Source organism: Triturus cristatus, chromosome 2_2 (assembly GCF_964204655.1).
Source record: "Triturus cristatus chromosome 2_2, aTriCri1.1, whole genome shotgun sequence".
In the NCBI taxonomy this organism is placed as follows: domain Eukaryota; kingdom Metazoa; phylum Chordata; class Amphibia; order Caudata; family Salamandridae; genus Triturus; species Triturus cristatus.
In genome coordinates, this window is record NC_140582.1 from 514871535 (window position 1) to 514895532 (window position 23998).

The following is a 23998-nucleotide window of genomic DNA, read 5'->3' on the forward strand; positions in this document are numbered from 1 at the left end:
TTTGATCCCCTCACTGAAAATAATATGCCCTAGATATGTTATCTGAGTTTGAGCAAATGAACACTTGCCGATCTTGAAAGTTATCCCCTAGTTATCACCTTCTACAAAGTACATCTCTGACCCTGTTGACATGATCAACCAGGTTATGACTGGAAATCACCCCACCATCCCCGCCAATTAACTGATCATGAATCTCTGAAACACAGATGCTACAGAACAAAGCCCAAACAGCATCCTGTTGAAGCAAAATACCCCAAAAGGTATAATGAGGGCAGTCAAATCCTTAGAATCCGCACTCAAACGAACCTGGTGATAGATAGAACTCAGGTAAAGCGTGGTGAATTACTTGACATTACCCATCAGTGTCACCATCTCCATTATGGGTAGGGGAAATGTGTCCTCAATAACCTCCCTGTTGAGATGCCAGTGATCCACACAAAGACATATCTCCCCAGAGGCCTTAGAAACCACAACCACTGGTGCCACCAATTGTGATGCCTCCATATCCTCAATGATGCCCTCTTTCTTGAGCCTATTAGGTTCAGACTTCACTGCTCCATGCAGACTCAAGGGGATTCCTAACCTTAGAAGCAACTGGAGCGGCTCCTTCCTTCATCCTAATGCGACGTAGATAATCTTTTACATATCCAATTGTTTCTGACAACACCTGTGGGAAAATGTTGTTGAAACTGCTCAGCCATAGTATCAACTTTTCTGAACTGCACTGAAAGATTCTTAACAACTTCTGGTGTGGCCAACTCAAAATGGAATCACCCTTATCCGGAACAAGCACCTTTCCCGAGGCGTAATTTCCCTGAAATTTAAAGTCAGCCTCAAAGTATCCTATCAAAGCAGTGGGTTTGTCACCATAAGTATTCGGTGTGAGATTAGGAGCAGACAGTGTAATTTTCCATTTGAAAAAACTCTTATAGTCTCTGATGTTAGGGACAACCTGGGACCAGAGTCCCTCATCATAAAAACCTCCGCACCATTCAACTTCACTAGATGCGAGTGATGCGAACAACCTGCACTAGAAACAGCATTGACATCTTCATCGTATATTTACAGAACAAAGTCTTCCTCATCATCACAAATCACTTTCACCTTCTCCTTGCTGTAAGAAGATTTACAACACTTGGCAAAGTGTCCTCTCCTTCCACAATGTCCACATAACACACGAACAGCAGGACAATAATTTGAATTTGCCAAGTGGTCAGGATTGCCACATCTGTAACAACTAACCCTTTGCTTAAAGAAACTTGTTTTTTTCTTAATGTGGCAACTGCATGTACAGTGGAAGTGTCACTCTTTCCCTTATTCTTAGCCTCATTTTTTGATTTCTGCAAATCATGTATAGATGGCATGGAGTGTTCCACCTGTTTAGCAACTGTAAAAACCTCCATAAGACTAGGATCACTTTTAATACGCAGCTCTTCCCTAACTTTATCACACTTACACTCTAACATGAATTCTTTCTTCTGTGTTCTCCCCAAAATTGCACTCAGCAGCCAACTTTCTAAGTGTGCTGACAAAGGCTTCAAGAGACTCATCATTTTTGTTCCCTTTTTGTCGAAATCATATCTTTGTAAAATTATGGAAACTTTGGGCAAGTAAGGAGTATCTAACTTATTCAGAGCTTTCTCAAATTCATCCAATGTGTCACTTTCCCCATCTTCAATTATATCAAGTAAGTTCTCATATACCTCTTAGCCTTCCGCTCCTAAAGAGTATATCAACATGGATTTTTTTTCAGCAGTTAACATGGAACTTCAAACTATTAAATAATCAATGAAAACCAATTTGACCATGTTAATGGCGGTTCCCCAGGAGTAGGCAAACAAAATGGTAGTGGAGAAATATGTTGCTTTTTAACTTAATACTAAGCCAACAATGTATTGATTACTATGTACTGGGTACTAACCCACCAATATACTGTCAGCATGTGAATACCACAAAACCACCAAAAATTAACAGAACAAAAAATCCCATCCTCATCGCCAAAGTAAAGTTTATAAATAAAAGATGATTACCATGCAGATGTGATGATCCAAAAGACATTTATTTCCCTGAGAAAACTGCAGCCACAGACTGTGTCAGATCCAACAGTTAACTGACATTCACAGTCTAAACCATCACTGTCAACATTTTCTTCACAGCCCTCCGAGGCAAGAGAGTCTGTCATGGTAACTGCATTGTCAAATGAAATTTCACAATACAGTCAAGGTACAACAATCATAACTATATACACATTACCACAGTATGTTAGGTCTGCAAGAGTATGATAAACATCCTTGTGGTTTAGTTTTGCTCAAATCTCCAGCTTTTTGCGGAATGTTAATCTTGATGTAGGCACATTTACTGCTAATTTTTGGAATCTAATTTATAAGTATAATCTGATTGGAGTTGGGAGTTGGTATAGAGTGTTGCACTACAAAATTCAGCAGAACTGTGTTTCAAGCGAGGGGCTGCACCCAAAAGCATAGAAAGATATGGGCTAGATAGGCAGAGTACCGGGGTATAGACCTCCCCCCTCTTCCTTCACAATCCTCGTGAATATTTTCATGGACTCTCTGTGGGCCATAATGTATGAGGTATTGATGATTTCCTTGGTTATTTGTATGTATCGTATCCTGTTTGCCAAGGTGGATGGGGCGGGAGGGTCTGCGTAAAGTTCTCTGTTTTCTTTTGTTGGTTTCATAGAAGAATGGTTCTCATGGGTGTCCCCATGTCTTGTAATATGCTCCTATATTGTTTCCAATTGGATTATGTCATGTGATCGCCCAAATGGTACTATATAAATGCAATTAAATATGTTTAAAAAAAAAAAGTTTTAGCAGAGCTATATTCCCAAATGTCTCCAAAATGTAGCATCAGTTCCTCTATGTGCTGTCTCTCAAAACCAATGGGTGGACATTTACATTTTTGGGCATACACTGTTCCTAGCTGCCAATTTTAAAAGAATGTTTTTTTCTGCTGGACGGGCACTTTACTATTCTTCCCAATTTTTAAACACATGTTTTCCTGATGTTTTAAATAAGTGTTTCATATGTACCACGAAGACGCAGGGTGATTGACCACATATTAATTTTACCTGTTTAGGCCTTTCAATTGTTTTGGCAACAGATATTTAGCTATGTATCTCAAAGAATATCTAAAAAGGTGGTACCTGGTTTACTAGTGGCACTTTTTGGGATGTTGGCCAATAATGAAGTTTTCATGAGAACTGAACAAACGTTTATCTTCTTGGCAATTTTGATCACTTATTTTACAATGCTGAAAGACTTCTAGATGCCCATCATTTGGCTAATGGCAAATTAAAATTAGTAAGGTATGGCAATTAGAGTACATGTATTCCAAGAGAAATAACTACACCATTAAATTTGAGCAGCTGTGGTGCTATTTCCTGCTGAGCATGGGGGTGCAATGATATAATAGAAAGGTGGGGGTCCATCCATCTTGAGATCTTTTAAAAAGGTACTTGTTAACACATGGGCTTCTTTATAGGTATTATTGCACTATGTCTTATGGCAATGTGCACTCTAAAGAATATGTTCTGACCATGCCGATAAACTTTTCACTGCATATTTGAGTACACTGGGTTTGAATTTTTAGCATTCTCCCTAATTTGCACTTTTTCACTTTGCACTTTAAATATGTACAATTTACGGTTCTTGAAATTCATAGGGAGTATTGTACTTTGATATGCTTTTCGTTTGACTCTAACTATGACTGCACATGTATATGAATCTGTATTTCTAGATGTTGGATTTGTAGCAAGTATACTTTTTAGCAATTCTAGACCTATTTATTTTACTCATGGTGTCTGCATAATTGTTGCGCTTTATTGAAATACTATTTGTGCACAATTCATGATTGCACTTGTTCATTTTGCACATTAGATATGTATTATTTACAGTTCTCAAAAATTATGACGGTACATGTATATATATTTCTTGTGCTTTGATTTTTAGCAAGTGTACCCAGGCTTTGCATCTATTCGAGATCTGTTTGTTTTACTCATTGTGCCAACATAATTGCTGTTTGATTAGAGATTTGTTAGTGGGTTCTCTTATTCTGCTTGGGGCGAGATTTTCAAAAGACTACATAAGAATAGTATCTATGATTTTTTTAAATTCCCTGCTAACCTGCATCTAAAATATTGTTTGTTAATTGACTGCTTGTGATAAATGTGCTATTGTCTATTTAAAATGCCCCCTATTTAAAACAAAAAAAAAACAATAAAACCTAAGCCTTTCACAGACTTTAATTTATTTCTTAGAAACTGTTCAGATAATGGTGTCTTGAATTGCAGTGTACTCTAAAAAACTGTAATTATCCCAAATCTCCAAACAGATGGTCTCAACTTTGTCATAGGGCATTTTTCAGTACCTATTATGAGCAGTGGATATAACCACTTTACGTTTTTTCTTCTTAAAGGGCCAGCACCATTTGGCTCCAGCTGGGTGAAACACTATTGCATGTACAGGAAAGAGACGAAGAAGTTCACCATGGTTCCATTTGAACACAGGTCGGGAGGGAAAATTGTGAGTCAATTTTCTTATATTCTTTAAAGCTATGTATCTGTAATGGATAAGTTTCCTAATGTTTGCTGTATAGAACAGTTATCGTCCTCCTTCTGCCCCTTTCTGTGTTTTAAAGCATCTGTTTGTAACTTTTGGTTTGTGAAGACTATTAAGGGGGTCTGTGACTGCTTAGAAAATTAAAACATATTGACAGACTAAAAGTGTGTATAGGCAGGTATTTGTAGATAGATTTGTGGGACAGTGCAGGGGCATTCAAACCGATGAGGGATTGCCTTAATTGAATTTAGAAAAAAGCCTACCTTCCGAATAAAATATATATATTTTTAGGTCGAGCCTGGGCAGTGCATGCGCTGCTCTACGAGGCATGCTCTATTCGAGTTTGGAGTTGAAGCTCCGCCCACTCTCCACCCATATTTTTAATTGGCTTGTGTCATTGTCCGTTGTAAATGCTGGCTTCTATTTCATTAATAGGCTTGTTAGTCCCTCTTTAGTACCACCTTGTCTTCATTTGTAACCTCCTATGAGGACTGACCCTTTTACTTCTGTTACACAGTGTCTTATTTAGTCTGTAAATGCTATTTTCTTAAATGAGTTTCTCCTACTGCAGGCACGCCATGCTTTCCTGCAACATTCAGCGCACCATACCCGTTACACTTTCCAAGCAAAACCAAAGGGGATGATAGACGGAGTGTTGAACATTGCAAGCACTCACCCCCAGTCAACTGATCTGGGTTTAATCCATCACCGTTCTTTAGCACACTCCGCCACCCCAGTTCAGACATGGCCATATGCAAATCACTCTGACCCTGTGCCTCATGGGAACAGTCCAGCCCAAACTGCCAAGCCAGGTCTTCCCTGGACTGGAAACAAGCATCCTGGGACCGGTTTCTGGCTAATCAGCCGTGATAAGCCAGGCTAGCTTGTTTGAATCCAGTGGCAAAGTGAGCAAGGAACCCACGTATGAGCGTACCCTGCCAACTTAGGGTGAACAAAGCAAAATCAAAGGGGATGATGGACGGAGTGTTGAACATTGCAAGCACTCATCCCCAGTCAACTGATCTGGGTTGAATCCATTCTTTAGCTCCCTCCGCCACCCCAGTTCAGACAAGCAGCTCGGGACAATGGCGGCCACTTCTTTGAAATGAAATGCGTCTCACATTTACAAGAGTTTCAGCTATTGGCATTGTAAATAGCATTGCCTTTTGTGTGTGTGAAAATTATCCAAGCAGATAAATAAAAGGCATTGTCATTTACAGTTCCAATAGCTTAAACTCTTGCAAATGCCAGACCGATTTCATTGCAGATGCTTCTTTTAAATTTCTTTGTGAATTAAATGAAATATATCATTATTTGTATATTGTTTTGTGGTTCAAATCATCGAAATTGCTTAGGCCACCATCCCCGGGCACCAGTAATGATTCAGTGGGGGTCCCCGGGTCCCAATATATATTCAGTGGGGATCCACATAAGTCAAAAGGTTATTAACCACTGTTCTAAAGAATACTGTTTGTGATACAATACGTTATTTCATGGTTCAATGGTTTCGAGTTACATTGATTTATTTTTCTTCATTTGACTTTTAATTTAATGAAGTAATCTTTACAATGTAGACTGTTATACCAATATTTCTTTTTCAAAAGTGTATTGAATTGAGCTTATCTCAAAATTGGGGGATTATGTGTGCGCGACATGACTATAGCGTAGTTACACACAGGCAAAAATCCATTATGGGATCTTGTTGAGATGATGACTTTATTATAATACATTTGGTAATCCCAGTATAAATGCACAGCTCTAAGTTCTTTATAATCAGCTACTAGTGACTTACTCAGTCGCCCAGAACTCGACTATTATAAGTTATTAGAGTCAAGTTCTCACTACCTGCTGCCACAGCCAGCAGCCGAGGTGAAAGGCAGGTCAGGTCACGGAGCAAAATTGAAGTAGCTGTTTAAAGTCACAAAAACGGAACATTGCTTTCCTTTATTCTGTTCTATTTTACTAGCTTCCAAAGACAAGCAGAGAGAAATTGCAATTCTTACATAGGGAAAAGATAGTATATTCTCTGCATGTTTCTACACATTCCAAGCTATTGCAGCTTTTTTTAAACTGACTTGTATTGAACTGTTTCTCATATCTGTCTCAAAATATTTAGACGGTTTTAGATGTGTTTAATTTTGCACTAGAGGTTTTTATGTTTATTGTTCATGTTTTCAAACGTGCTCAATCTTTTTTACGAAAGAGCTACTCACCAAGGTTATAAGTGGCTTTTGGGAAAGGTGATGGTGTGCATTTATGGGATAAAGTACCCCCCGGGCATACATGATAAGGATATTTGCAAGTTACCTCTGAATTTCATAATTTGTGTAAGGAACTCTGCCTTCTGCCTTGTTCCTCTATATTGTTTTTGAATGCATTGGTGACTTGCAATGTCATTATAAAGTACTGCAGGGGGTGCTTTATCCCTTATATAATTCCACTTCAGAACCGGACTGACTGACTTTGATGGAAAGGAGGGGCAAAATATTCCAGATGTACTGCTGCCCTTTTGAAAGCAAAATAATTATTTCTTCTTGTTGGGACGTAAAACTAATTTGCATGATGATGGACATGCACACTTGCCTTGATTGCCACAACTGCAATGATGTCTGGATCCCTAATGCTGAATGTTGTTGTTGGTTCATTCATGTGTGCCATGACATAGGCCTATCTCACAGATTGTGGTCTTTATAGACCGGGGCAGGGGGCGCAAAATCGCTACCCTCATAGTGGTGAAAGGCTCCTGCTTTTGCCAGGAGCTAAACCGCACAAAAGCGGTGGTGGCAGCATACTGTATAGTGATCAGTAGGCATCAACCGGTCCTTTTTTACCTTTATCACTGGAGTGAGGACCACAGGCTCACTCATTTAAAGGTCAGTACCTGTGCTCTTAACTCACCCTTGGCCCTCAGTGGTTCTGTATGTAGTGCTGCGCAGTGCGTTAGTGGTATACATGTGTTGGGTGTATGTGTGCCTGTTAATGGTGGAATGCAAAGATAATACAGTGCATGTATTTTAAATACATGTGCTTGGTGTATGTGTGCCTGGGAGTGGTAGAATACAGGGGTGTGACTGTGTTGTATTTTGAGAAACCCAGGGCTGAATGGAGAAACATGAAAGAGGAGGTAGAGTAAAGGTCTTCAAATTGTGGGGTGCGCCCCCCCTGGACGTCCGTGATTGCATTCACAGGCGGACGCAGATGTGCCTGCAAGGACTTGTAAATCGAGGAAGGCCTGGAGGTTGTGACATTGTTTATTTGGCGTGTTTCCAGTCTGCCTTCATTTATTTGCAGAGGTTAGAGTGCATAAAAACGTGTGCTACTGTAATCCTGAATACCCTGAGACACAATCAGTGAGTAGGGTGAGGGGGTTAAAGGTTCGTTAAAAAGAACAAAATATTTAAATTGCATTTTTAAAAATATTCTGTAACCAATACATTTTTTTACCGTCAGGTAACTGTATATGAAACACGTACATGAAATGAAAAAATTATTGTAAGTTTAATTGATCTGTGAAAAAATGTACTCTTTTACATTATAACCCTCAAATAGATAATGCAGTAACTACAGATGTCTCTGTGTGTGTGTGTGACCAGAGAGTCACCAATTTGAATCCTGGTTTTCACAGTAGAGAGTAGTAACTTATGTATTTTTAGTTTTGCAGAGTCCCAGCCTGCGGTAAAAAATACTGTGACTCCATCAGTTAAAGCACATACCAGCTCCCAAGCAGCTTTTATGTTTGGTGTTTAATCAAATGAGGGACCAACAAATCCTAGGATCACTGGAATTAAGTGGCTGGGAAGGACCAAATCATGTGGCAGGGTTTACTAAATGACGTGGCAAGGAAAAACAAATTATGTGGCATAATGCAGGACATTGTGCAATAGTAATACTTTGTCATTTTTGCATTTCATAACACTCTGGGTATAATTTCCCCTCATTTATATTGGTTTAATACCCAAATATAGCAATAAGCTTCAGAAAAAGGACCAGTCAATCTTTCGAAAGGGCCTTTCACTGTTCGGCAACAACATGTTTTTAGTCACTTTTGATCCATTTGAGCTAGAAAATTGTTTGGCAGCAAATCACATAATTCCAGTGCCCTAAGTAAATCCCAATTATGGCTGTTTTATTATCCTTCCTTGCTTGAGGGGCTTGTGAACACTTCCCGTGCCAGTGTTTCATTGGGCCTCAGAACAAGGGCCCACAGGAGAGGAAAACTGAATCCGCGGAGAAACCTTAGTTTGAGTGTCAGAGATGACAGTGAAGTGTATGGGCAAGATGCAAGATTATGTTTTTAACAAAGTGCAGAGGAAATGTCCAACTTTGCATGGCAGTAGCTATAACCAGTGAAGCAGGTCTGAGGGACCCACTGGGTTCAGGGGTCTGAGGGATCAATTATAAATATACGGGTTCATTTTCCTTGATAGCATAGAGCTGCAAAAAGTGGGGGCAACTCATTGGAGGCAATTTATATGGCGTAATGTGGTACATTTTGTAATAGTATTACTTCATTATTTGATCACTTTTACTCTTGTTAACACTGTCTGGACATTGATTGATTGATAAACACCCAAATATAGCAATAGGCAACAGAAAGGTGACCAGTCAACCTTTACTAAGTGCCTTGCACTACGCAGCAACACATACTGCTGTGTTTTTAGCAACGTTTCAACTGTTTGAGTTTGTTAAAAATTGAGTGGGACTCCTGAGACTCTGGCTACTAGTGGAGCTTAACCTGAATGTCACCTACAGTGAATGGGGAATGACCACTACCGCTAGCTTGAGGGGAATGGGACTCAGGGACCCGCCTATGAAACACTAGAGCCCTGACCTCACGGGACTGTGTGTATAGTTTATGAATGTCGTATTTTACTTTGTGGTCAAATATAAATACTCCTTTTTTCATAAAAGTAAATATTTGACTGGGCAGTCATTAATCACTGCTGCTGCGCGTATTTTGAGTCTGAACCTGTGTTCATCCTCCCTGTGTCCTCCCCCCACACCTCCCTCAAGCGGCCTGCGCTACCACTGAAAGTCAAGTGCTAAAGGGATTCTTGGCACAGTTCCTCCGGATCCAAAGTAGGTCGGGCTTCAGAACAGCAGAAGTAAAAGGCCTTAACCCCCACAGTTGTGCCCAATAACCCCTGCTTGCCCGTGAGCCTCTGTACAGGTTTCATCTATTTCTAATGATTCTTTTGAATGTGCATTTTTAGTTTCCATTATTATAATTCTAGAGGCGAAGTGGCAAATGTATCCCCAAAATAATTTATTTTCTCAGTATCGTGTGCTCTTTGATCATGGATTGTAATATCTACACCAGCATCCCTGCAAGCATAGGAGCCCTGCCTGATAGAACTGATAACCAAATGGCAAAAAAAAGGTTGCTTATGTGTGGAGACTCCTACGTTTTTTGGAACAGTGTTCACCACTCCAGGGTCTAATGCAAAGTGACACACCGAATGAACCTTGAGGCACATACATTTCTTCTATTTTCCCCTTCATTAACAGAATTGAAGGGGTACATTGCTAGGGAATTTCATGGGATGTAGGCATTTGAGATTAATGTTGTTGGTTTCATGAGTGGAAGACACACCTTATCTCCTTTTCTTCCGTCTAAGCTCCTCTTTGTGGAACTACTGAAACTCTGGGCAGTCAAATTCAAAAGAACGTATTCACAAAAAGAACACATTTGCAAGTCTTTAAGACTTAAATGGAAAAACCCAGGACTGTTGAGTAGTGGACTAGAATGATGCGCACTCTGAATGGGAAAAAAAGAGCTGACTCCAGTCTCAGTTTTCTTATAGAAATTGACTTTGACACAACCTCATCAGAGCTGTATTTGAGCACTTGAGAAGGCATTAACCCTTTTTTCTATAAACCTTTCCATGCAAGCCCGCACCCATCTCTCTCCTTCCAACCTACATTTTACTGCTGCTTCCTCTTTGGTTACTTTCCACGCTGCTTTAGGTACCACTGTGGTTAGATCAGCATCTTCCTGTCCTGTTATCACCTCACATTGAATGCCTTTTACCAGTTTACCTAGAACTTCAGCAAGTCCTTTTTTTCCCAACCCATGCATTTACCTGCATATACAATTCCTCCTTGACGTTCAAGCTGTTGTTTGAAGCCTGTATTTTACTTTGTATTAGCCAACTTTTTTTCCATGTTATAAGAATCTATTACATTCAATATTCCTAAATTACATTTTGTTAATCTTGTTTCTCGGTCCACTTGTCTAATTTACTAAATTTGTCTTCAGGGTGACGGAGAACTCCTAACCTTAAAATGCTGCATCAAAAGAAATACAGACACAATAGACCGGCGATTCTGTTTTGATATAGAAGCTACTGACAGGTAAGTGTTGTGAAAGTTGTTGCAGATACAGAAGCTAGTTATGTATGCCTTTCAATCACTTAAATGTATTTTTACATAAAATGTTTAACATCGTCCCCTCCACATCACTCCCATCTTGCCTCCCTCCTATCCTGCCTGCTCATCAATGACCAATCATTTTCCAAAAGCAAAGAACTTATACATGATCTCCTACCTGGGAAAAAACTACCCTCTTTTTTTTATTTCCGAAACCTGGCTGGCCAATGATATTGCTCCAATACTCCACCGCGCTTTTCAGATTGTCGATGGTTCACTCTGAACTGCCAAGACAAAAAGGAGGCCTAGTAATGCCACTTATGATATAACCATCACCAAAATTAAAGATATCATGATGTTACACTCTTCTGACAAGATGCAATCCTAACTCAACTGCCAACTAATGGAGCATTCACAGATACCTTCGTAGACACCATATCTGAGTTTTCCATCAAATACCCACACTTGTGTGTCCTTATGTGACCTAAACCTTTGATGTGACAGACCAAAAATGCACCAGCCCAATACCAGCATCTTTGGACTAAGCACTCTCAATTTCATTCAAGTAATCTGTGCTCTGACTTACATGTGTGAAAACACACTGGACACTGTCTTCTGCAATCCAGTATGACAGCATCACAGAGATCTAATCAACCATAGTATTCTCTATAAACCTTCAATTATATTTGTCTCACGTGGCAACAATGCAGGCAATAGAACAAACTTTCTATCGTGAACCTTTAGGTCAGCTTACAAAAGTAAACACTAGCATGGACCAGATACACCCAATAGACAAGCTTTAAGACTGGATGGAAACGGTCTTCAACTAAATTATCTCTTGAGAACAAGAAGACAGAAAAATCGAAAAGGAAGAACACTTGCATGAATGATGAAGTAAAAACAGATAAAAGCACAAAAAAACTCTCCTTAATGAGTCTGGTAGAAATCCAACAACCTGCAAGACAAAATGTGTCTACAAAGACTCAACAGGATTTACAAATCATACATCAAAAAAGTAAAGAAAGAATGTTCACCACAACATTTCCATTCTGCTGGGGAGACTCACAATCTCCTGGCGCCTTGATGCATATCTGGTGGTCATGTCTGGTTATAAGAATGTTCTGGAAAGAAATACTGGGCTACATTAAGGGGGTTGCAGGATACCTCATCCCGGCAGACCCAGGTATTATGCTCTTGGGGTTACAGCCAACCACAATGGAGGGTATGACTTGGGCAGACTGGAGACTAATGTGTCATATGGCTGGATCTGCTAGGCAGCTCCTGGCTCTCTACTGGAAGCAAAACAAAGCTCCTCAACAGTCCTTTGGTTCCACTGCATATGGCACACCCTGGAGATAAATGCTAGGATTTCACACAGACTAGACTAAAACAAAGTTTACTCCAAGATGGGAGCCCTTGTACAGTACATGATGAAACTACAATATAGCTGCTTCATGCCCCACAGTGTGAGAACACTCCAACTATTTGACTAAGCACATAGACCGCACCAAGGCTGGAGGAAAAAGCTGTAGGTGCAGCTTCAACCCCGCAACATGACAGCGTTGCATCCTTAACTCTACCCACCCCCACAGTGGCGTAACGAAAGTTTAAGTGGCCCCCATGCAATGTACACGGAGGGGCCCGTGATCCGGATTTATTACGGAGCGCTCAGGTTTTATTACTGGGCTGAGGGGGCCCCCTACAGCTCGAGGGCCCCCCGCACCGTGGGGAATGCGGGGGCCTTTCTTACATCCCCGGCACCCCCAAGACCCATCCCAACAACCTTACTACACCCTCTGACCGAGTTCTCCTTTTTCACAGTTCAGTTTTGTTTTCTTGAAGGTTAGACGGGAAGGGTTGTCTGGAGAAATGTTAGTGTTTTATTTTCTTTTTCAGAAAGATGTTTATCTGCATGTATCATGGTGCTCAGAGACTTGTCTGGATATTGAAGCCTATGTCCAAGAGCCTTTCCACAGGCTTTTTGTCAATCTAGACTTGGTGAAACATTTCCTTTTTGATTTCTGTGTAAATCTATCAAAAACAGATTTCACAAAAAAAGTAAAGAAAATCTACTACTCAAACAGGATTTCCATGGCCAGATGCCGCTTGAAAGAAATACATAAGATTTAGCAGAATTCTGCAACCCAGAGGGTAGAACAGCATCACCACCTCAAGGTCAGATCATTTGCAACTAAAAAGCTGTTCATTTAATCGCCGAACCACTAGATGTATACCTATTAAATAAACGAAAATATGTATTGTAGAAACAAACCCACACATGGCGCTCATGAAAAAATATATGCTCACCTTATCATCCTTGATTCAATTGACTCCCAAAATGTCATCAGCTCGTGAAATTAAATGGACCAGCCAGAGCACCCTCACACCTTTGCCGACCCTTTTTCGAGAAAGTCGTCCGATCTATATCAGCTGCAATGTCACATCATCAACAAGTCCCTAACCACAGGTGCATTTCCCTGAAAACTTGAATATTCATACATATGCCCACTAATTAGCAAGAACAACTATGATCCAGCAGACCCCAGCAATTACAGCCATATCGCAAAGAGCCCATTTCTTGGAAAACTAATAAAAATGGTCAGGGCCTCTTTCTTCCAGATCTCAAAGACTTCCTAACATGCTAATGAGAAATGAATTCAGAGTTCTGCAAAATGGCATGTTATACAGTAAGTAATGCTTCATTGTTCAGTTAATTAAAACTTTCAATATTAACAAAAAATAAAAATCACAAGTTAAAAAACACCAACCAATAAATATCATCATGATATATAAAACATACTATCTTCATTAATTTATAATGCAAGCTTCAGGCTCACTTAAACCCAACCTGATATCTAGGTATGAGTGCAAAGGTGTTAAAATGTCCTGAATCTCATGACAATATTTCTAAAAGTATAAAATATTATACATTTTAAATCTCACACAATTGTATTACAAAGATGAATGACCTAAGAGACCAAGTTGTACCCTAACCAAAATTCATAGAGCACTGTCAATAAAGTGCCTAGTGCTTCACTTATTTACAGTTCTTGAAACTACCAATTATGTAATAAAAGCTTACATGTTTTATCTAAATGCTTTGTGCATTCAATATTTTGCTTTGAATGAGAAATATAATTCATGTAAAATATAGCACATGTACGCTTTCACGAAAAAAACAACGCACCAAAAACTGCGATATTATCATAAAGTGGCTAATTAGTGCCCAATACACAGAAAAAAGTGCTTTGTGCTATTGCTGGATTGCGAAACTACATGCAAGTTAGATTTTGCACAGGCTGGTGGGCAGTAAATATGTATTTCATTAAAGACACAGAGGCTAACATTGTGCAAATCTCCTTTATTGCCAGCACACAGCAGCAGCAATTAAAGAATATAAACTTGAATAACATTCCAAGAAGCTATAAAGTCCTCCTACATGCAGCCTAATACCAGCACTGCGAACAAGATAACTCCAAAGAAACTTAAACTTCAGAACATAACACTTTACCAGCAGAACGCCCGATCAAAGGCACCTTACCCTGGAAGAAAAAAACAAGCTAAATTGAGCCAATTGAGATAATAACTTTAATTTTACTAGGGTGTGTAGCAGTATCAACATGGAGAGATAATCTTAGTCTCCGTGTCTTTAATTAAATCCATATTTATTGCCCACAAGCCTGTGAAAAATCTACATTTTATGGCATGACACAGAGGCTAACATTATGCAAGTTTAAAGTATATTTAACACATTATCAATTGCATTTGCAGTCGATCTAAAGTAATGTTTTTTAAACATATTTTAATATGACCAATCTGCAGCCCTAAGAATATCCTGTAGACCTCCCCCCAAGATAAAAACTTTGTAAGCTGAAGCACCTCTAAAGAGTGTAAGGCAAATATAGAGATATCCATACCGGCCTCACTCATAACCTCCTACACCCATACTCGCTAAGGTGGGTGAAGAGACAGGCATATGAGGTCATGTATGGCAAATTAACAGTTGTTCTGCATTTGCTCTCAAACCTTCAGTTCACCTCTCATACTCCTTCAAGCATTTCTCTATGCAAAGTCTTTCATTCTGTGAAAAGAAGCGATAGAAAACAGAGGATGACATAGTTGTTGTTCTCTTTTTCAAATTAAAAGAAAACTCCTTCAGGTTGATAGGCCCTGCTAGTGACATCTAAGGCTTTCACAGCCGAAGTACACCTAAAAGACACCAGGCAAAGTAAGACTGTAAGCTTATAAGAGATACGTTTGAGAGACGGGCCAGAGATGTTGCCCAAACAAACTAGAGTTCGTAGGACATCTCGAACATCACATAATGCAGTGTATTTTGCAGTAGGTGGGTTCAGTACCCACATACCTCTAAATATTTTCTTAGTCAGTAAAGCTCTGGCCCACAGAGACACCACCCACCAAAGAATGACCTGCTATAGCTGATCTGTAAACATTAACTTACATTAACTTGTAGTCTTTTTTTGCCAATTACACCTTCCAGTGGGTTTGTCCGCCGCATTCAATATGGGACACCTTTTCACACTGGAGGGCTGTGAAAAGGTGTCCCAGATTGAATGCGGCGGACAAACCCACTGGAGGGTGTAATTGGTGAAAAAAGACTACAAATCCCAGCGTGCATGAACTGAATAATTACCATCACGGAGGCACACCCGAGGCCATTTAATGAATGCAAACATGCAGGGGGGATGTGGTGAGCCTTGTTTACTTGTCTGCTCGAGACGTCCTCTGAAGAGAAGCAACACCGCTTTGAAACGCGTCAGGCCAGGGACTCGTATCGGGGAAGAGAAGTTGTATGCTTTCAATAAAGAAGTTGGAAACTTACTTGCCGTGGAGTGCGGTCCTACATCTGGGGAACTTTATGGTGAAAATATATAAAAATATATATATATATATATATATATATATATATATATATATATATATGATTTAATGCTTAACTTGTTTATAGTCACTGCATAGGTTTCATTTGTTATTTGATTATATGCTTATGGTTCACTGTTTTATTAATCTATCTCCAAAAATAAACATTTCTAGTCTCTCCTCCCCCCACGTTAGCTCACCCCAAACCTCATTTTACTACTATGATCTCCCAAGCAAGCCTTTCTAAATTCTTCCCTCATGTATCCCTTCTTTGACTCGTCCCAAGCCTCATTTTACCACTATGATTTCCCTAATCCCTTTCTAGAGACTCTTCCCTCCTCCATCCCTCTTTTTATTCATGTCAAGCCTCTTCTTACTACTATGCTCTTCCAATTAACACTTTGGGGCCGATTCCGATCTGGGTCGGAAGGGCACCGAATGCGATTCGGCCGGAAAAACTACGAGCCGTACGCGTGTTTTCCGGCCGACTCGTACAGCTGTATGAGCGAGCAAGTACGATGCGAGCTATGTGAGATTCACCGACCGAGTCGTTTCTGGGTCCGAACCGCTCCGTACGTCTCGGTCGGAAGCTAACCGTGGCGTGCAATGGATGCAATTTGCAACCGAGTCAGTATGATGCACGCGTCGGACAGCCTGTGCGAGCCGTAGTGTCCGGCTCGCAAAAGCTCCCGGAGTCTGACTTCGGGGGTCTGTGTTGGACCCCCTGACACCCGCAGCCCTACGACTCGGACACAGGGGGAGACCTATGGGTCTCACCAACACAGTCATGTACGGTGCGGATGGCACCGACGCGTACCCACTGTAGGGGGCGCACTTGTTTGAGACGTACCCATTCAGTCAATGGGAGCGCATGTACGCGTCGTACAACTGGCTCCCATTGACTTCTATGGGAGTCCGACCGAACCGAGTCCGACAGCATACGTGCGCATCGTACTCGCTCGGTCGGACTGTAGGGGTCCGGCTCGGTCGGAAAACACTCCGTATCCGACTTGGTCGGAGTGCTTTCCGACCCGGATCGGAATCGGCCCCTTTGTACATTCTTCACTCCTCCCTCGATTATCCTATTTAATCCAACTAAGAGACTTTTATGTACACTGCACAAATGAACACATTTCCCTTTACTAATCCACCTCTACAACTTTTTGGGTTCCAGAGTAGCATGCTACTTGCCGAAAAGTGCTTCAATGCCTTGTCGGGGATAGTAAGCACTATATAAATACAATTACAAGAGTTCTACTTAGGTTCAGCACAAGGTGAAGCAGAAGCAGCGATGCATTTTTCAATCACTGATTTTGCTATTAAAAGATTCTTTGAAATTAAAGAAGTGCTGATCCATTTAAGTAAAGGTGTATGGGATGAGGATATTTTCCCAGGCCTCCTTGTTTAGACCCTCCAACTGCTTGAGATGATTGGTAGCTCGCATTCACACTTCACTGTGGGTTGCTGCTGCCAACTTAGTTACCTTCTTGCCTACATTATTACATTACAGGAACTAACTTTTTCCTTGAGCCTGGACTTGTAGGTTCATATTATGCATGCATAATCTCTTAAATGAACTGCATGTGCCCTTCTTAGTATCAACATTGTACTAATTCTGCTTCCTTTTGTAATTCATAGTCACACCTACTTATTTGTAATTAGAAGTTTTCCTTTCCTGCTCCTACTGCATCTTGTGCAGTTGCTATATTCATCATGGTAGAAATCCCTACTTCCATTTCCTGGCATTTCATGATTCTCAGTCAATTTACTGGAAGGACAGCCTCAATTCTAGGTACCAGAAATAAGGTAATTGTATCAATGCTCATGTTTGCTTGCTACTATGGTTTCCAAGCTGTTCTTCTATTATCAGGGAGTCTCTCATCATTAAAGCTTAGCAGCTTAGCTTAGACTCAACGGTTCTGTGTATGAATGCTACTTTAATTTTGTATCTCTTGTACAGCTTCTGGTTTATCCATCAGGAATCTGAATTCTGCCTCAAAAGGGACGGTCCTGCCTGAACTGCAATGTCATGTCCCACCAACAAGCGATGCCAAACAACCTCAGATATTTTTTGGCTTCTTTGGGATTCGTTAGAGAGGTGCAGCTTGAAACCCGGGGCAAAGAAAACCACGGAAGGTGTATTTGGGCATATCTGTCCCTGTAAGAGTGGCTTGCTAAAACAAAAGATGAATGACTGTTTAATAGCCCAGTTCATGCATCAACACATAAAGTGACTATTACTTCAATTGGGCCTGATCCTACATATATCCTGCTTTTGTTAAGCCTATCTTCTCCTACAGAAAGGAGTGAAGTATTTGCTGTCATGAAGTGGGGCTAGACGGCAGGACAGGGGGGCAGATACTGCCTATGATACTTTACAAACGCACAACAATCCCTGAAAAGTTAACATGCACTATGTCATAATTCTGTGATTGAAATAATTGGATTGATGTAACTGCGACATAATATCAAGGATGTTGTTATAAATGGAATATGTGCTGATACTTAGTACCTATGTAACAGGAAAGATAAAAATGCAATAAAGATATTTAAAAAAAAAAAAAAAAAAATGAAGTGGGGCTAGAAGTTTTTTCCTCACAGAGGGGAAAAGTATTATTTCGGATACTTTGATTTGATTGGAGAAATTTAGGATAGTGTTAAGTATCTGCGTGGAGAGGAATACATGTTTCTCCAGTATTAGGGTGTCTTTCATAGATTCACATGCTTGAATATTCCCCGTCGTCGGAGTGGGAGTCCCACGGTAAATAAAATAGCAATATATACATATATATATGTAGTAAAATATATACATAAGTAATCATATAATTAGTGCATATAGGTGTAAAACACACATAGTGTACCTATAAGAGAAAAACTCCATAGGAATACAATGGAGAGAGACAAAAGACCTTTGTAGTCTATCTCTGTCATTATGTAAGTCCGAACTCCAGCCAATCAGGCGTCAGCCCCTCTCTAGAACCTTCTCCTCAGAGCCTCTCACCTCAGATTTTCTACCGCACGTCGTGTGACAGGGAGTCTCCCTGAGCTCTGCTCAGTTTTGTCAGTGAGGATGTCTTCTAGTAAGAAATCTTTGTTTAGACCATGCTCTTCATGTGGAAAACTGCGTTTGTTCTCTGAGGACCCACACAGTAAGTGTATTTACTGTTTATATCCTGACCATGAGGTGGCAAAATGTAAGTTTTGTAGAACTTTTTCTACAAAAACTCTAAAGGACAGAGAAGGCCGCCTGCTTTTATGGCTACAGAGACTGAAGGACAAGGATAACTCTCCCTCTGATGTGGAAAGTCTCTTTTCTGGTCGTTCTCAACCAGCCTCTAAGCGCAGTAGTGTGCAGGAGTTACCATCTCCTTTCCTGAAGAAAAAGAAGCTGGCTTTGCCTCTGACAACTGCCACCTTTGTGGTTTCACCTACTGCTTTGTCGCCTATGGGACACTGTTCTCAGGCTGCTGAGGCGTCTACTTCCTATTCCTCGGGGAAAACTTTGTCAGCCTCGTCGACGATGCTCCCGACGACAAGATCTGCTGTTTCTACCTCGTCGACGGTGACCCCGACGACGACGTCAGCTGCTTCGTCGTCGACGAGCGTTATGTCGACGTTATCCTCGTCGACGATTACCATCACTTCTTCAAGGGCAGTGACTTCTGTTGTGCCCATTACTTCGACGTCGACGAAGAAGGTAAAGGTTCCGTCGACGAAGACTGTGTCGTCGACGAAGACGTCGTCGAGCTCGTCGACGCCCATTCCGTCGGCGAAGAAAAAGAAGATCCCGACGACGACACTGTCGACGGTGGTTCCGTCGACGAAAGCCTTGTCTACGAAGACCTCGACGACGGCTCCGTCGGCAGCAGCTCCGTCGACGGTGGCTCCGTCGACGGCAGCTCCGTCGACGGCGACCTCGTCGACGGCGACCCCGTCGACGGCGAATCCGACGACGGCAATCTTGTTGCCACAGACGTCGTCGACGATAATTCCGTCGACCATCATTCCTTCGACGACGGCTCCGTCGACGAGTACATCCCCACAGACATTCGTAAGGGTACGAATACGCGGTGTGGCGACTACCCAGAAAACAAGAAGGGAAGGAGTTTCTTGGACACCATTACCTCCTACTGTGGGCTTGGAGAGCCAGGAACATAATATTCCTTTGGGAGTTGCACAGCCTCCCTCACCATTATTTGCTACAGATTCGGATCAGGAATCCGAGGGGTTACCGGAGTCTTTCGGAACGGCACAAAGTCCATCCGACTTGGTTATTAAGTGCCAGGATGTCAGTAGTGAGGATGAGGATCCGGTATTTATACACCAGGCCCCTCCGAAGCATAAAACGGCGACTCTTCCTCTGTCGCTCATTACTAATCTCCAACGCATGTTGGACGACTACAACCAACGGTTCCCTCTATCCCCTCAACGTTCAGAGGTTCCGTCAACCCCGGTGATTCCAGCAATTATTCCACCGGTACCTATTGTAAATCCTGCTCCACAGATGCCGCCTGTACCTCCACGACAGGTTCCGGAAAGGGTGTTGCCTCATTATGAGCCTGTAGAGGAAGGCCCTCAGGACCCAGAAGAGGGTGAAATCCCAGATGATGATGGGGATGTAGATGACAATGATGATGATATGGCGGAGTGGGATAATTACCAGGCACAAACACCATCCCCCTCACAAATAGTAACAGGGGATTCACCTCCAGTGGACATAGCCAATTTTCACCAACTGATGGAAAGGGCATCACACCGTTTTAAGTTAACAACGGAGCGCAGGGAGGAAGATTGCTTCCTTTATGATTTCAAGAATCAACCCTACAAACAGACTCATGCTATTCCCATAGTTGAGTTTATTTGGGAAGAAGGCAAGAAATTAATGCAAACACCGAATACCTTGCCAGCTCAGGTGCCTCGATTGGAAAAGAAATATAAGGCACCGATAGGAACCCCAGCATGCCTCACGGGTCAGGCTAAACCTGAGTCGGTCGTTACGCAGGCAGCGCAACGTAAGGCGAAAAATCCGGCATCTTCTATCACCTCGCCTCCGGATCGTGACGGACGTCGGATGGATGCCATAGGGCGTAAATTCTCTTCTATGGCCTCTACGGTGGTTAGAGCAGCTAATGCCTTGGCCATCCTGGGACGATATGACAGACAAGTTTGGGCTGATATCTCGGATGTGGTTCAGGAGTTACCAGAGCCATCTAAACTGGAGGCAATGAAGTTGCTCCAAGAGGGAGAAGCGGCATCGGCGGAAATAATCGATTGTGCAGTGGACATCGCCTGCATGGGTTTCCGTCAGCTTGCCGGAGCGGCTGTTCTGCGTAGGCAAGGATGGTTAAAATCTACATCCTTTCGTCAGGAGGTTCAGTCTATGATCTTAAACATGGCATATGACGGCGAGTCTTTATTTGGGAGCCACGTCGATGAAGCTCTACAGTCCATAAAGAAAGACACTGAAACAGCTAGATCACTAGGAAACCTTCAATTTCAGCGGAGTAATTTTCGTGGTGCACGCGGACGCGGCACCTCCTCAAGTTTTCGAAAAGACAATAAACAATACAAACCTTACAATCAAGGGTCCAACCGTTACTCTTATGGACAGCAACAGCAAACATCACGGCAGCAAACCTCCAAGTCATATAGAGGAAAATCCTCATACAGAGGATCCGCATCAAAGAGACAGTGACTCTTCCCGGACAGACAAGGTTGGAGGTCGAATCTCTCTGTTCTTTTCCCAATGGTCCTCCATCTCAAAGGACCGTTGGGTTTTGGACATTGTGAAGAAGGGACACGCCTTAGAATTCACCAAATTCCCTCCTCCCACTCCACCCTCCGGACCGCCACCAGCTCACATGAAAGAACTGTTGCATCAAGTCCGACTTTTAAGGCAAAAAGGAGCTATAGAACTGGTACCAGTGTCTCAGAAGGGAAAAGGTTTTTATTCCCGGTTCTTTTTGATCACAAAGAAAAACGGAGAGTGGAGGCCCATCCTCGATCTAAGAGCACTAAACAAATATATAAAGAGCCAATCCTTCCGTATGATGACGCTGGTAGACATCTTGCGCTTACTCTTGCAGGAAGATTTTCTGGCGACTATAGATCTCCAGGATGCCTATTTTCATATCCCTATTTTACAGCGGCATCGAAAGTTCCTGCGTTTTCGAGTGGGTCAACACGATTACCAATTCAAGGTGTTACCATTTGGCCTGCGCTCAGCCCCTCGAGTGTTCACGAAGGTACTGGCTCCAGTAATAGCGTATTTGCGCCTCCAGGGAGTGCAAATATTTCCATACCTGGACGATTTTCTCCTGAAATCTCAGTCAAGCACTCACCTGCGACAACACACTCTTCTGTGCCAGAACGTGTTTCGCTCTTTAGGCCTATCCGTAAATGTGGAAAAATCCCAACTTCATCCGTACCAACAAAGAGATTTCCTGGGCGCAACTCTGGAGACTGTGTCGGCGAAGGCATTCCTCTCCCAGGAGCGTCTCAAAAAGATGCTGCGACTGGTGGCTCTGATCAGATCAAGAGAGTCAGTTTCTGTGAGACTATTAAAATCATTTCTGGGGATGGCGTCATCATCCATTGCCTTGATCCCTCATTGCCGGCTGAGGACACGTCCTATCCAGGAAGCTCTGGATGCTCAGTGGCGTCAGGTAACGGGATCTTTCCACGACATGATATGTGTCACAGATCAGATAAAGTCAGCACTCGCATGGTGGGCAATTCCAGCCAACTTGACGGAAGGCATGTCCTTTCTGTCGCTGCCACCGGACAGAACACTCACAACAGACGCCTCATTAGAAGGATGGGGCGCTCATTTGGAGGATCTCTCTGTGAAGGGAAGATGGTCCACACATCAAAGATCTTGGCACATCAACAGGTTGGAGCTCATGGCGATTTTTCTGGCTCTAAAATCGTTTCTGCCTTTGCTCCAAGGAGAGTCAGTGCTAATACAGACAGACAACACAACCTGTATGCACTATGTCAACAAACAGGGCGGAACAAGATCCCCAAGTCTCTCCAGGCTAGCTCAAAGAATTTGGGACTGGTCTCTCAGTCATCAGATCTTGCTTACGGCAGTCCACCTGCCAGGAGTATCCAATGTCCTAGCGGATTCCCTGAGCAGGTCCTCCTCGTCGACCCACGAGTGGGAGTTACACCAACCCACTCTAGAGAGGATATTCCAACTATGGGGCCGTCCGCAACTCGATCTCTTTGCCACGCCGGAGAACCGGAAATGCCGAAATTACGCAAGCTGGCATCCCCACAAGCAATCACAAGGGAATGCCCTTTTGATAAACTGGTGCAATCTATTTGCGTACGCCTTTCCTCCAATACCCCTCATACCTCGGGTTCTTTGGAAGATGAGGAGACAGCCTTGCCACCTGATCCTAATAGCCCCGCGCTGGCCACGGCAAGCGTGGTTCTCAGAACTGCTCCTCCTGTCCCAATGCCAGCCAATCCTCCTGCAACATCGGACGGATCTGCTTACCATGAGCGAAGGGAGAATTTGTCATCCAAATCCCTCCTCACTGAGCTTATCAGCATGGAACCTGAACACCATGAGTTCGCCCACCTAGACATCCCCCAGGATTGTAGGGATATTTTGGCCCAGGCAAGAGCACCTTCTACAATCAGGACGTACAAGTTTAAATGGAAACGATTCTGCCATTGGTGTGCTGCTAACGGAGTTCATCCGATACATTCCACGGCAGAGCAATTGCTACCATTCTTCTTGCACCTAGCCAGTTCTGGACTGTCGCATGCAACCCTAAGGGTTTTTCTAGCAGCCATTTCCCGTTTCCGGCAAGATGGATCAAGTTCCCTGTGTTCCTCAAGAATAATCCGCCAATTCTTTAAGGGCCTATTCCGGAAATTTCCGCCAGTTCGGCGTCCTCCTCCGTTGTGGCACCTCAACGTTGTGTTGGCACAATTGATGAGACCTCCGTTTGAGCCCATTCACAAGGCCGACCTAAAATATCTCACTTGGAAAGTAGCTCTACTTCTGGCACTAACGTCTTCTCGTCGTGTCAGTGACATCCATGCTTTTACCATCAAACCTCCGTTCCTGCAGTTCAAACCGGATGCTGCAGTGTTACGCACCAATCCATCATTTCTACCCAAGGTGCCTACTGACTTTCACATTAATGAGCCAG

General features: G+C 42.4%; 1 protein-coding gene across 2 annotated transcripts in view; it reads left to right on the forward strand.

The window, feature by feature from the left end:
* ARHGAP10 (Rho GTPase activating protein 10) overlaps positions 1-23998 on the forward strand; it is a 1033471-nt gene that overhangs the window by 495907 nt on the left and 513566 nt on the right. For both annotated transcript variants that reach the window (XM_085641636.1, XM_085641637.1), the window contains exons 9-10: positions 4438-4544; positions 10840-10934. In XM_085641636.1, the coding sequence (XP_085497762.1) occupies positions 4438-4544; positions 10840-10934 (202 nt within the window). The remainder of the gene's footprint in view (positions 1-4437; positions 4545-10839; positions 10935-23998) is intronic.